The sequence below is a fragment of the Blastomyces dermatitidis genome, assembly GCF_000003525.1.
Source record: "Blastomyces dermatitidis ER-3 genomic scaffold supercont1.2, whole genome shotgun sequence".
NCBI lineage: Eukaryota > Fungi > Ascomycota > Eurotiomycetes > Onygenales > Ajellomycetaceae > Blastomyces > Blastomyces dermatitidis.
This window is the reverse complement of record NW_025544775.1, coordinates 5,364,990-5,377,484: the sequence shown is the minus strand read 5'-3', so window position 1 is coordinate 5,377,484 and position 12,495 is coordinate 5,364,990. Positions and strand designations below refer to the sequence as shown.

At 45.7% G+C, this 12,495-nt stretch overlaps 5 protein-coding genes and 2 non-coding genes across 8 annotated transcripts; 2 read left to right on the top strand and 5 right to left on the bottom strand.

The window, feature by feature from the left end:
• The first annotated feature begins 25 nt into the window (after positions 1-25).
• On the top strand, positions 26-3,724 carry BDCG_01979. Of its 2 annotated transcripts, XM_045417529.1 has the most exons (5): positions 26-252; positions 309-836; positions 957-1,097; positions 1,164-2,316; positions 2,402-3,724. In XM_045417529.1, the coding sequence occupies exons 1-4, from the start codon at positions 190-192 to the stop codon at positions 1,899-1,901; spliced, it is 1,470 nt and encodes a 489-aa protein (XP_045279864.1). In that variant the 5' UTR covers positions 26-189; the 3' UTR covers positions 1,902-2,316; positions 2,402-3,724. The 2 variants fall into 2 exon arrangements, with proteins under 2 accessions (XP_045279864.1, XP_045279863.1); XM_045417528.1 differs by having other exon boundaries at positions 46-252; positions 1,164-3,724.
• On the bottom strand, positions 2,231-3,901 carry BDCG_01978 (uncharacterized protein). Its single transcript, XM_045417527.1, has one exon. The coding sequence runs from the start codon at positions 3,237-3,239 to the stop codon at positions 2,508-2,510; it is 732 nt and encodes a 243-aa protein (XP_045274314.1). The 5' UTR covers positions 3,240-3,901; the 3' UTR covers positions 2,231-2,507.
• Positions 3,902-3,969: 68 nt separating this feature from the next.
• On the bottom strand, positions 3,970-4,041 carry BDCG_16489. Its single transcript has one exon. It is a non-coding gene; the product is annotated as a tRNA-Glu (tRNA).
• A 773-nt stretch (positions 4,042-4,814) lies between these two features.
• Positions 4,815-6,069, bottom strand: BDCG_01977 (uncharacterized protein). Its single transcript, XM_045417526.1, has one exon. It carries the CDS (start codon positions 5,900-5,902, stop codon positions 5,576-5,578), a length of 327 nt encoding a protein of 108 aa, XP_045274313.1. The 5' UTR covers positions 5,903-6,069; the 3' UTR covers positions 4,815-5,575.
• Positions 6,070-6,616: 547 nt separating this feature from the next.
• Positions 6,617-7,367, bottom strand: BDCG_01976 (uncharacterized protein). The gene is made up of 2 exons (XM_045417525.1): positions 6,696-7,367; positions 6,617-6,632 (listed from the first exon to the last, which is right to left on the bottom strand). Exon 1 carries the CDS (start codon positions 7,281-7,283, stop codon positions 7,023-7,025), a length of 261 nt encoding a protein of 86 aa, XP_045274312.1. The 5' UTR covers positions 7,284-7,367; the 3' UTR covers positions 6,617-6,632; positions 6,696-7,022.
• Positions 7,368-7,955: 588 nt separating this feature from the next.
• On the bottom strand, positions 7,956-8,027 carry BDCG_16488. Its single transcript has one exon. It is a non-coding gene; the product is annotated as a tRNA-Glu (tRNA).
• Positions 8,028-9,598: 1,571 nt separating this feature from the next.
• Positions 9,599-12,476, top strand: BDCG_01975 (glutaredoxin domain-containing protein). The gene is made up of 3 exons (XM_045417524.1): positions 9,599-10,323; positions 10,552-10,951; positions 11,112-12,476. The coding sequence occupies exons 1-3, from the start codon at positions 10,174-10,176 to the stop codon at positions 11,426-11,428; spliced, it is 867 nt and encodes a 288-aa protein (XP_045274311.1). The 5' UTR covers positions 9,599-10,173; the 3' UTR covers positions 11,429-12,476.
• Positions 12,477-12,495: the final 19 nt, after the last annotated feature.

The following is a 12,495-nucleotide window of genomic DNA, read 5'->3' as shown; positions in this document are numbered from 1 at the left end:
CGACATACAAAACGGAACCAGGGGTCGTGGAAGCTAACATCATACCAGGAATTGATCGCACTCTCATCGACATCTCGTCGGCAATGTGCAGTGTGATAGGAACTAACCTAGTTACCCATAGAGTTATTGTAATTCTCTTTTTCGAAACAGAACTTTAACTACATTTTCTTGCAGGCTTGCTACCTGAGAATGATGGTACCTGGAATAAAAAGCCGCCGTGGATGCGGCAATTGTAAGAAACGGCGCATAAAGGTGCGTATCCAGAGAGACTGATTCCTATCCGGGAAAGAACGCTGAACTGGCCTTAGTGCGATGAAAGAACTCCTCAATGCTATCGGTGCGTTCGGAGTGGGTGGAAATGCCCAGGCTATCCACTGAAGATGACTGTTAAAGATCAAACCTCCTACAGCCCAATTCATGTTCAGTCTTCAGATGTGGCACCCCGGGTCTCAACAGAGATCACTACCAAGCAATTTAATTCACTCCATGAATACCAACACATTCCTAACCATCTAAGTTTCCCAGCGGAACAGCTTGCCGTTCAATTTTTCTTTTCTATTTTCCATAGTCCGGACGATGCACGGGTGCGTACAGCATATTTGGATTTCTTCCCTTCTGCATTTTTAAAGTCAAGTCCAAACTCTGTCATCTATCTTTCTACCTTATCGGTTGCGTGCTCCGCTGTCGGTTCGCTATGTGGCTCACCTAGGGAGAAGTGGCTTGGAGATATGTACTTTTACAGAGCCATTTCGGCAGTGAGGAAGGCACTTGAAGATGAAACAACAAGAGAGAATGACGAAACACTTATCGGCATATTACTGCTGAGGATATACGAAGTACGCCTCCCTCTTTCTCTCCCCCAATTCGAGACGCCTTACCGGAACCAAGCCAAAATGTGATCTCAGCAGAATCATCCATGATATTTCCTATTTTCCTACTCACACGGACTCTATCAGGTACTGCAAGCAGTTAAACAAGCGAAGCAGCCAGAATCAATACATGCGCGCGGTGCGGCAGCTTTGGTTCAACTCCGTAGCCAGAGGAATGCTATAAATAGGTTATCTGTCGATTTGACGAACACAGCTCGAGTTGAGCTTGTAAGTCTGCCTCGGCCCCTTAAAAACTTCTCAAGCGGCCAGAATCACAATCTAATGAGAAACCAGATGGCAATGTCCATATGGAATGGGGAGCCAACGGTAAATGTCGTAACCGATAACTTGCTACTACCCTTTGATCACCATCCTTTGACGCTATTGATCTCCCTAGCGTCAAGGGCACTGGATCTACAGAACCTTTTCAAAAGGCTTCGCCCTGCCACTGCGAAAAGGGATGATATTCTCCGGCTCCTACAACAAGCACTCGTGGTCGACAACGATATCCATAACTGGCTTATTTCGCTATCCGAAATATGTTTCCCAGGAAGGGTCAGCTCGTCTCCCAATAGCGACGAACCGATATTCCTGGGCGAGGGCCACGATGACCTCACGAAAAAGGAGTCCTTTGCCCACATATTAAACCGTTACCGCACATCACGGCTCATGGCACAATACGTGATTGCGGGCTGCATATCCCAACTCGACCAGCTGGAGCTAAGCGCACAACTTGAGTCATCAAGAGCGACTATTCAGGACCTCGCTGATGGCATCTGCGCTACGCTCAAGCTATATAAGTCGGATGATTACCAGACTTTCCACGATTTCGGTGTAGCTCTTCAGTCGCCCGACCGTGTGCTTCGGTATCGACTTAGGATGGTGACGGAAACGTGGACCCTGTTGCCCTACCTTACCTTCGTTGTGAGTCAGGGGTTTATCTTGCGCGAAGGGCAGGTTGAATGGATTCAAAACAAGATAGATCAGATCTACTCTTTCTATCAGGAGTGTGAGTCGACTCCGATTACCTAGGGCACATCCTCCTCGAGAAAGGCGATTGGTAAGAATCCGAAGGCTCAAAATCGGAATTTGGATTGAGCATGAACGTGATTGTGCATGCTCCGTGTTTCAAGCATAGACTACTCCCCGTCAAATCGAACACGAAAATGTCAATCACTCTAGGATGCAAAACGGAGTGGCATACATTCCAGGGCCAAATGGTTTGAGAGCAACTTGATGGACAACTGCCAACAAGATTCATGCCGTAGTGGGAAATACTTGGATAGGAGTCATAGCAACATGACATTTCGCTACAACATGTTTTTTGGAAGATAAGGCAGCCTGAAACATGCCTTTTCACCTGTGGATTTTTGTGAAATGGTTTTACTAATTGGACAGAACACTGGAATGACATATCTCTTGTCCATAAAATATACCACCTTCTGAGGTACTTCTTCGCCAATATGGCCCAGCTGATAAGGCAGCTTCCCCAAACGCCGGATCGGAATGCCACTAACATGACCCCCTTTCAGCCCCCTCAAACCTGAACTCCACCCCTATTTCCCTGGTACATTTCGAACCGTGCTTCACAAATCAACCGAGCAATGCTCGTTATTACATTCACTATTAACGCGGCTATTACTCCGAATCAGCCACCTTCGACCTTCCACCCTCCTTCCCATCCTCCACCCTCTCATCATGACCAGGCCGCGAGAATACAGCGCCAAACAACGAAAGGACACTATTAGTCCGGAGCACCATGCAATAGAACAGCGTCAGCGCCGTAACGACAATCTCCTCCCTCACCGCGTCGCTGACGGCGCCAGGGATATTCGATCCCAGAAAAGTGATGGTCCCGATCTTCTTGACCGCCCAGATATTTGCCGAAAACTTCGCCACGGGCATCTGCTTCTCGTCGAGGCAGATATAATCCCAGGTCTTGAGGCCGCAGGAGCCGGTCCAGGTCAAGCACGCGGGCTCAGCGCCGCCGTTGGTGGCGAAGGTGTGTGAGCGGTACATGTATTCTGTCTTGAAGCGCTTGAGTGCCTTGAGGGTGGTGGAGCGCCCGCGAATCTCGCATTCGGCATCGATGGAGAAAGTGTGGAGACTGCCTGTGGCAAAAGCCGTGTTGTCTGCGGCCGACTTGAAGGTGAGATGCGGTTTGGTGACTTTGTGATGGACGATGTAGATGGGGGATGATGCTTGCGGGTCGTCTTTGTTGGTGATGAGGCTTTTGAATCGTCGCCAGGAAAAGTCGACTTGCAGTGTGAGATCTTCTGCTATGTTCTGATGGTGATGTTGCAGGGGTTGGGGGGGTTCGGGGGAGGCTCCCCTATTGTCATCTTGGGATGATGGTTCGAGTGTTGACATTTTATTTTCCGAGTTTACTCGTGTCTGATTTTGACCTTGCACCTCGCCCTTCACGGCTAGAGAGCTTCTTGAACGAACCAAGTCAAGCCGTATATATGTTTTTTGTTTTTTGGAGGAATTGTAAACGTTGTAGATAACACGCAATGTATCAACCAATTGAGGAAGGATAGATCTGAATTATTTTCGACACAGAAATAAATATTTTACGGAGAACGAAGAGTCTTTTATAACCCATTATTGATCCTAAAAGTATTTACTATGTAATGTACTGGGAAGAGGGGATTGATTCTTTTTCTCTCGTATCCGCCCCTTCAAATACGCGCATATGTTGTGGAACATCACGTTCGCCTTGCGGAACACAAGGCAAGGCGTCTTTTGAGAAAATGCCTACCCTACCATACATAACCAGAACCAGCGAAATCTGTCTCGAATAAAAAGTCAAAAGAATAGTTAATAAGAATGGAAAAGAATGAGTCATCCAGTGCGCATGCACAGCCGATATTTTGACAAGAGATCACAATATAAAGGTAGTTAGTTACAAGCGATGACAGTAAGTAACTCAATGAAATCCCCGAAATGAAAAAAGGGAAGAAAAAGGAGAACGAACTATAGGCACCGCATCTGTCGCAGTGGCCTTTGTTGTTTTGCATCTTGTATGTAAATGCTCGAGTTAGAGAGGGAAAAAAAAAAAAAAAAAAAAAAAAAAAAACGAAAAAGAACTAACTAAACTCTCCCTAGCAGGGAATCGAACCCTGGGCTGCTGTGTGAAAGACAGCGATGTTAGCCACTACACCACTAGGGACGGCTTACGTGCCGAACTCAGACCCCCAGCTCCTACAGAAACGAAAACACTATCCACACTTGTAATCATGTCTCATAATTTTTCCAACATTTTATATATCACGATTCACTTCTCTATCTATCACGCAGTCACAATTTGACATTGTAATAGAACGAAATCTGTGAGAAGAATTTAATAAGCGCATTTACGTGTCATGTGACACTATAACTTCAACTAATTAATATGCATCAAACTACTTTGAGACTAGTGCAATTTGCCTGGAAGTCGCAAAAGTTCAGCCCAAGCTCGCGGGAACCGAAGGTTGGAAGCGCTTACGCCGCTTAGTATAGGCGCCCGCGAGCTTGGGACCCGGACCGGGACTTCATCGTAATAATGTACTCTGTACACACAGTACGGTACATGTACTCATGTATAGTACATACATTATTAGAGGGATCCTGTAGCGCCAAGTTGCATGAAATATTTAGTACGCACAGCCTTTCTATAGTTATATAGGCATAGATGCCACGATTCGGCGCTGCTATGGCATAGGTCTTGTAAATATTGTATTAATCTAATTGAAAAGCTCTTGTATGCCAGGTAAAAGAATAAAATAATAATTCATCACTATAATTAACATTAATTGAGTGAATATAAATGCAAATCAGAGAATATAATGTGAATAGAGAAAGATCTAGATGAAGTTGATAGTCAATCTGTCTCACTGACTTACACTGCAATAATATGATTGAATAATAAGACTAACTTTTTAATATTAAGATTGATGAGGTTGATGCCTCACAGTAGATGATGAATATCAATTATTATAACTAACTGAATAAGGAAGGCTGTACAGCACTAATTACATGCAGATACTATATATGAATTCATGCTGAAACATCACATGTACAGATCCATCTGTGTGATAGTGGTGTTAATTAAAAATGCCACTGAATGTTAATTTATGTGACATTAAACCATATAAGGAAGGCTATTACTACGAAAGGTGCTTGCAGGATCCCTCTATCTAACATTATTATGTACAGTACATATCGCATTCGCGCCAAGGGGGAGGATGAGGGGCGATCACCAAATCGAAGGAAAAGAGGGCTTTTCCCTTATGTTTACCAAAAAGGAAAACAAAAGTCTCACTGCATTGATTGATTTGATTATGTACAGCGTATGCTAAAGTTACCTGACTGGATTTGAGGTATGTTCAGTGTGCCTCACCCTGACTACATCGATGTAAAGATACCTTTTTATTTACTCAAGAGCGAGCTATCTACCTCTATGTCGAAGGAGCATGTTGTATCAATTTTATTTATATACACGGGATGGAGGACCGGTCTTATCTAGTATTGTGATAACAACAACAAGAGACAAACAAGTCTCTTTTTCTCCGCTTACCCACGCCATCGACTGAACACTTCTGTGCATATACATACAACCCGCCAAACCAAACTTTTGCTTCTCCAACCAAAGGGGGCACAGTACCAAACAAAATAAAGCACCGCCCTCTCCCAACACTCTCGAGACGATCCCCGTCTCTTTGTATCTAACCCTTCCTATACCAGCAAGAACGCGGATAGAAGAATGTCCCGCAGAAAATTTGGCTCAAATCTGACACCCTACGTGAGCAATCTTGATCCCTCCTACAATCCCAATCGGTGTAGCAAACCAAGCCCGGAGCGCACCAGTCTCGCCGGGGAGGGTGTGGGCCATCCTCGTCCGGCAGCGCATTCGGTGGTGCATTCGGTGGTGCACTCGATGGCGCATTCGGTCCCGCGTTCAATCCCGGTCCCGTATCAACAGCTGCGCCCATCACGACTGGGGCGAGCATGGATGTTCCGAACAGGGTGAGGGTGAGAGCGAGCAGCTTCATGTTCGACGCGGCTTTTCTTTTCGGCCTTTTATTCGAGGAGGGAGAGGTCTTTATGTTTTCATAGGTAAGAAGAGGATTTTAGGGTATAGGAACAGGTGCCTTGGGTTGGAGTTTCGATTGATTGATAAGATTGAATCGAATCTCGGGGGGGGGGGGGGGGGGGGGGGTGGAAGGGAGCATATTATACCACGTAACATCCGTTGTGGGAGAGCGAGGATAACCCGCCCTTCCCGAGATCAGATAGCTCGAACTTTAGGTGCATCGACATGTGGCAGGCATTGCGTCGTCACTCCGCATCTCAAAGCAATATTGTTTCACTTACCCGGAATCTCCTCCGATGCTATCAACTATCGATACAGCGTCCGTGGCAAATCACGCTGAGGCTATTTGCCGATTGCCGGGCGTGTCTTTGTAGTTGCTTGCGTCAACAAAGTTTACTTACATCTAGATGTAAGTTTAGGCAGGCCAATAACTCTTAACGCGTATTTGAGCATTCGGGACATGGGTAGGGTAGCCCTTAAGGGATTGCTCAAAGAAAAGAAAGAAAGATATACGATAGCATACAAAACTGTTTCATCAAAGTCTAGATGAATGTGTCCCAATTGGCCGCTTTTCAGGAGTACAGCCAAACCTTGACGAAAAAAAAAAAAGAAAAAAAAATCACGCAGCATTTTGCGGTGCTTGTACAATGACTGGTAAGGGTAAGTTAACCTTTCCATCTCTCGGGTACCTATGTATGTAGATTAGATATTGATAAGCAATTTGAACGCCACCCCATCATTTAACTAGTTACCTACCACAAGCCATGCTTGCTGGTTCATGATGAAAGTCAAAATCCAATCTGATAATCGGTGCCGAGCCTCTCTTGCTGCGCTCCAGGGCACCGAACACGTATCCTAGGTTCATCTTCGGCCCGATGCCAGGTGTTTGAAAGGGCGGCCATGTTAAGCAACGTAACGGTTCTTCAAACCCAAATCGTAGGGCTTCCATGGACCACGGATGGTTTCGACCGAGCGGCTATAGTACCCTAAGGTTGTATAACTGACATAGTTACTTCTACTACTCGATCCCAGGAATGTGGGGTAGCTATTTTATAAGGTATCATCTGCCCTGAAACAAATTAATTCTTGCCCCGCAAAGAAAGAACTCTCGACTCTTCGCATGCCATGCCCATTTGACCGTGGACGGTGGGACGAGGGCCGATCTTGTGTGCAAGGCGTTTCCGAAGCCTTCCGGCAGACAGCTGCGGCTGGGGTAATAAACATAGAATATTATTGAGTGAGACCTGTTGCTGATATTTTCGCGCATCCCTCATGTTCATGAAGAGAACACCATCACGGTTGATTACACCGTGGAGCTCTTTTCTCAGGACCTGGTTCATAGCTATGTCGCTCCCCAATCCAGAAAACTCGTTGTGCACTGGCTGAGGGGATGTTGCTGCCCCCCATTTCACAGGCAAGGAGAGACTCAATAATAATAATAATAATAATAATAATAATGCATGAATGCATGAGAGAACCATCTCTATCCATTTTTTTTGCAGGCAAGCAAGCAAGCTCACATATCAGATTCTTTAATAAAAGCCCGAGAATGTGGGTTGGGTTGGGGCGGGGCTTCGGGCGGGGCTTCGGGCGGGCCAGTTCGACGCCAATTCCGATTGGTTGATCGGTTTGTTCGTGTGGCGATCGGTAACTAGGTTTAACAACAGCTATCCATGGAATGTTCTTCTCAAACACATCGAAGGAGGTGATGAGATTTTCATTTTTTGATAAGGTTCTTTTCAGGTACATGTACTTTCCCGTATTCCCAGTCGTGTGTAGCTCCGAGCGGGACCTTGGTCTGCCCGTCGTGGTGGTTGGGTGGAGTGGGATTATCAGTTGCAATATGTAATACCCCGTAATAATAATGAGTTCGAAATCAGACACATGTACTCCGTATAGTTTTGCACGATGCACGCACAGGAGATAGATAATACATACATACACATTTGAAGGCGCGAGAAAGAATAAAGTATATTAAAAAAATATAAAAAATAAAAAATAAAAAAGAGCATCTCCCTAGCAGGGAATCGAACCCTGGGCTGCTGTGTGAAAGACAGCGATGTTAGCCACTACACCACTAGGGACGGTATTCACGAGTGGGCTCCGGCTCTCGTGACCATACAAGCAACCAAGATATGTCGGCATAGATACAGCAAAGAGGAACGAACATACATAACTAGCAGGCAAGCGAAGGATTCAAAGGATCCCAGCACATTAATAGATTTTTTACCAGGAGCTTTCCTCGGAGGTGATTGTATTCATGCAAGCGTACTCCGCTAACTTATCATAGCGTCGCCAGGAAAGGAGAAGCGCCGTACTCCGTACTCCGTACCATGAGCACCAACCGAGCACCAAAAATAGCCACTACCTTAACTACCCTTCAAGGAGAGCAGAAATGAAAGGGTACATAGAGACAGGAAACAACCGTTGATAATCTCCGGGAAAGTTTCCGGGAGTTAGATCAGTTATTATTATTATGTATGTACCACCAGCCTCTTCTTTTTAAACTACATACCATACCATACCACCCTAGTAACTCCTCCCAAGCGATGAAAGCATCCAGCCAGACCAGGGTAGGGTAGGGCAGGGCAGGGCAGGATTTTGTTATTGCTTGACTCCTCATTTCTTTCTTTAAGTTACCCCTGAGTGACTGACTGGGAGTGGATGGACTGGACTGGACTGGCCCTGGTCTGAACTGTTGATTTTTAGTGGCAGGGAGGCATGGTCTCGATAGGCCTAAAATGTCATGGGCTGCTTTGCTGGTTGTCTTCTCTTGTTTTCGCTTTTTTCCTCCTCTCCTTCCCAAGGGACATCGTATATGGATAGATACATTCAGGAGACGCAAGTTCATGGATTCATGTTTCCAATCCTCCGTGGGACTTCTGTTTCGCTGTCTATGGCTGCGTAGATTGATGTATAAGTTAGTCCATCCCAACTTACACGGGTCCTCAGTTTGTAGTAGGAACTAGTTAGAATTATTAGTTAAGTTAGCATCGGACATTGATTCAGCCTCATGTGGGAACCTGGTCAGGAGTGAAATAATGAATACGGACGAGATACAAAAAACATAACTTCAGGTACCGGGTTACAAATAATGGGAAACATGGGAAGTATTCTTGTGATAATATAATAATATAATATATAGTAATATAGTAATATCACTCAATCAAAAGAAGAACAGACCTGACGGAATGAATGATAGATAATCATGGCTTTGCCTTCCTTCAACCCCGTGAGTTGTATAAACTAGAAATGGTAGAATAGAATGGGATTGATTATTTATGGCCCTCGAGCAACATGTACGGATGTCTGGCGATAGCGGCGATCATATATGAAAAACTGATGTCCAGACTCTAGACCCAATACCCTCTAGTTAATAATAATAATAATAATAATCATCCAGGCCACGAATTGAATTGACACAGGAGGACGGAGTAAGTTAAAGGTGTAACAATGGAAGGGGTGGAGGTATTTATGTACTGTACTACTTGCATATTTCTTTTTCACAGAAAAGTTGGCGAACAGACAGACAGTCTGTAGTTGGTTGGTTGGTTGGTTGGTTGCATGTTGCTGTTTTCTGCCCTCTTTTTTGCCTCCGCATGTCAATTTTATCTTTTTATCTTTTTCTCTTTCTTTTTCTAGTCCTTTTGATGCTTGATGATTCATGCTTGTGCTTTGCCTGGTTCTGTGACCTGGATGGTTGCATATTATTATTACCTTACCTGCATCGTAAAAGATACCGTCACGTTGGACAAGCTTTGACAAAGGTTGTTGCAGGGAGGAGGGAGAAAAAGAAAAAAAAAAGAAAAAAAAAAAAGAAAAAGAAAAACACCTCCCGACGACGACGACGAGAACTAAATAATAATAATAATAGATCATAATAGATCATAAATCCTGATCCTTCTCCCGCCCGCCAGCGTCTCCTTCCCAGTTGCTAGTAATAGTCAGCTACTAATAACTAACTAAGTTATTGACATTTTTATTATTTTCTATTTTGTATCTTTCCCACCTAACTAAATAACTTCCTACTTATTATTCCCTTTCCACTCCACCAAACTTCTTCTACTCCTACTGACTCCTACTGCTGCTTCGTCGAACATCTCCCTGCCCTCTTTCTTCCCTCCAAAATTCCATGATTAACCATCCCATTACTTCCCCCCCCATCTCCCGTGGCTGTGGTTGCGTGAGAGTCGTGTGCTCTCGTCGGCACCCCGTTATCCGCCCTCCATAATGAAGCGCTCATCCCCAGCTTTCCCTACCCGACACGCCTCCTTCCCCACTGCCAGTGGTCACCGAATCATGCTGCCGTCTGCCCGCCGTAGCATGAGGTTATTGATGATGGCCGTGCTTGGGGTGGTGTTTTTAATATGTTACTTGAGTGTAAGTACGATACCTATCTAACTTCTGGGGAGGGAGGGCGCGGGGGGCGGGCCGCACGCGCGATGATCGGGATATAATTAATTGAGGCTGCCCCGCCCGCGCCGCCCGCCCAACCGTCCCGTCCAACAAAGAATTTGTTTAACTACTCTACATACACTGCCACGCATGCATGGACACGATAACTGATCAACTGCGCGGCATGACGACATTATATATAAAACATAACAGGCCAACGCAACTCGAATCCAGAATGAAGAATTCTACCAACAAACCGTCGAGGCGATAGATGCCAGAGCCTCGCGGAGACTCGGCCAGATGAGCGGCGGCGGCGACGACGACGAGAACCTCTTCCAGAAGCTGCGGACGACCAAATTGGCGCCGGAGGATAGGCAGGCGATCGCGGTTGAGCGGCAGAGATATGAGAGCCCGCTAAAGATGACGCCTCCTGGTAGTGGTGGTGATGGTGGTGATGGTGGTGATGGTGGTAGTGGTGTTGGATCAAATGAGAAGTCTATCGCGGGGAGGAAGAAGATGCCTGCCGTCTCGCAGCCTGCATCATCGGAGAGTAATCATGAGGAGAATCTGGAGGTGGAGGCGGAACTTAATGCTATTCTTAAGAGGTCGCCTGGTATGTTTCCCGCCCCCTTCTTTGCCCGTTATCACAAGCCATGCCAGTACTTTGCTCTCTTTCTTTCTTTCTTTCTTTCTTTCTTTCTCTCCGCGAAATACAACCGGAAAAAAAAAGAAAAGTACCATACCTAACAAATCCCACCACCACCATCCAACAGTCATAATATTCTCCAAATCCTACTGCCCCTACAGCCACAAAGCTAAATCCATCCTCCAATCCAAATACACCATCACCCCCGGCCCCTTCGTCGTCGAGCTCGATATGCACCCTCTCGGCCCGCAGCTGCAGGAGGTCCTTGGGCGCAACACCGGCCGCAGAACCGTGCCAAACGTCCTCGTCAATGGCATGACCATCGGCGGCGGAGATGATATCGAGGACCTCGATGTTACGGGCCAGTTGGCGGCGAAGATAAAGACTCTGGGCGGGAAGAGGGTTATGGAGATGCGGGTGAGGGATCAGGGGACGTCGCTTTGATTTTGGATGAATTCTCTCTCTCTTTCCTTCCTTCCTTCCTTCCTTCCTTCCTTCCTTCTTTCTTTCTTTCTTTTCTCTTTTCTTTCGGTCTTCCCTTTTAACGGATGGACAGAAGGTAGAACATGGTTTCTCCCTCCCTTAGTTTCATTTCTCCCCCTTCCAGCCCTAAATCCCGCCCCCTCCAAAGGCCCCAACCCCAACACTAGGAGCCTCCACGCAATGATTGGCATGCCATGAGTCTATAATATGCGACACACCACGATACGAGGGATAAGAACGAGATTCGCATGAAAGAGGAATTTCAGATATATTTGCTTTTATCTGTTGTTTTTTATGTTGTTTTTTTTTCTTTTTTGGTTTTATATCCGCAGTCTAGTTTTATCCGCGTTACGGTTTCACGGCGTTCTGGGAAATTTTCTTCCTCTTCTTCTCCTCCTCCTCCTCGCTCTCCTTCTAAAACGAAGAAAATAGAGGGCAGCGAGATTCATGACATAAACTTGAGCTTAGTGGACAGTTCGGTATGGCCTGGTTCTGGTTCTTGTTCTGATTTAAAGAGCTTTATATTGTTACTGCATGCATTTTTATTGCAGCTATCGTATAATGTATATGGGTACCTATGTGTACTCGATTAGATATATATCAGTATTATTGGGTTTATGATTGTTTTGAAAAGGGAGAAGGTTCTCTGAGACGGTGGAGAGTAGTGTCCAGACGAGAAAAACTGGACTCTACGCTGTGCCGAGAGATGTATATAGAGATGCCAATTTGAAGGTAGGTACGCGATTGATTGATCTGTCTAGGAACAACTACATTGGGGCATATTCTCTAATTTCTCGAGACTCTCCAAAAGCATATGGCACCTCAGTCCCTTTATAACTGGATGATGACGATGATGATTCTGGTATCTCAGGGCTTGTTCACAATGGATTGATCCAACCCAACCCTAGCCACCACCCACGCTAAACCCAAAACGCAACCTAAGCGACACACCCGAGGACCAACCCGCACAACGCTGACATAATCAACCCTCCTCCGAACCCAACTTCCCACCAGCAAAATATCGCAAG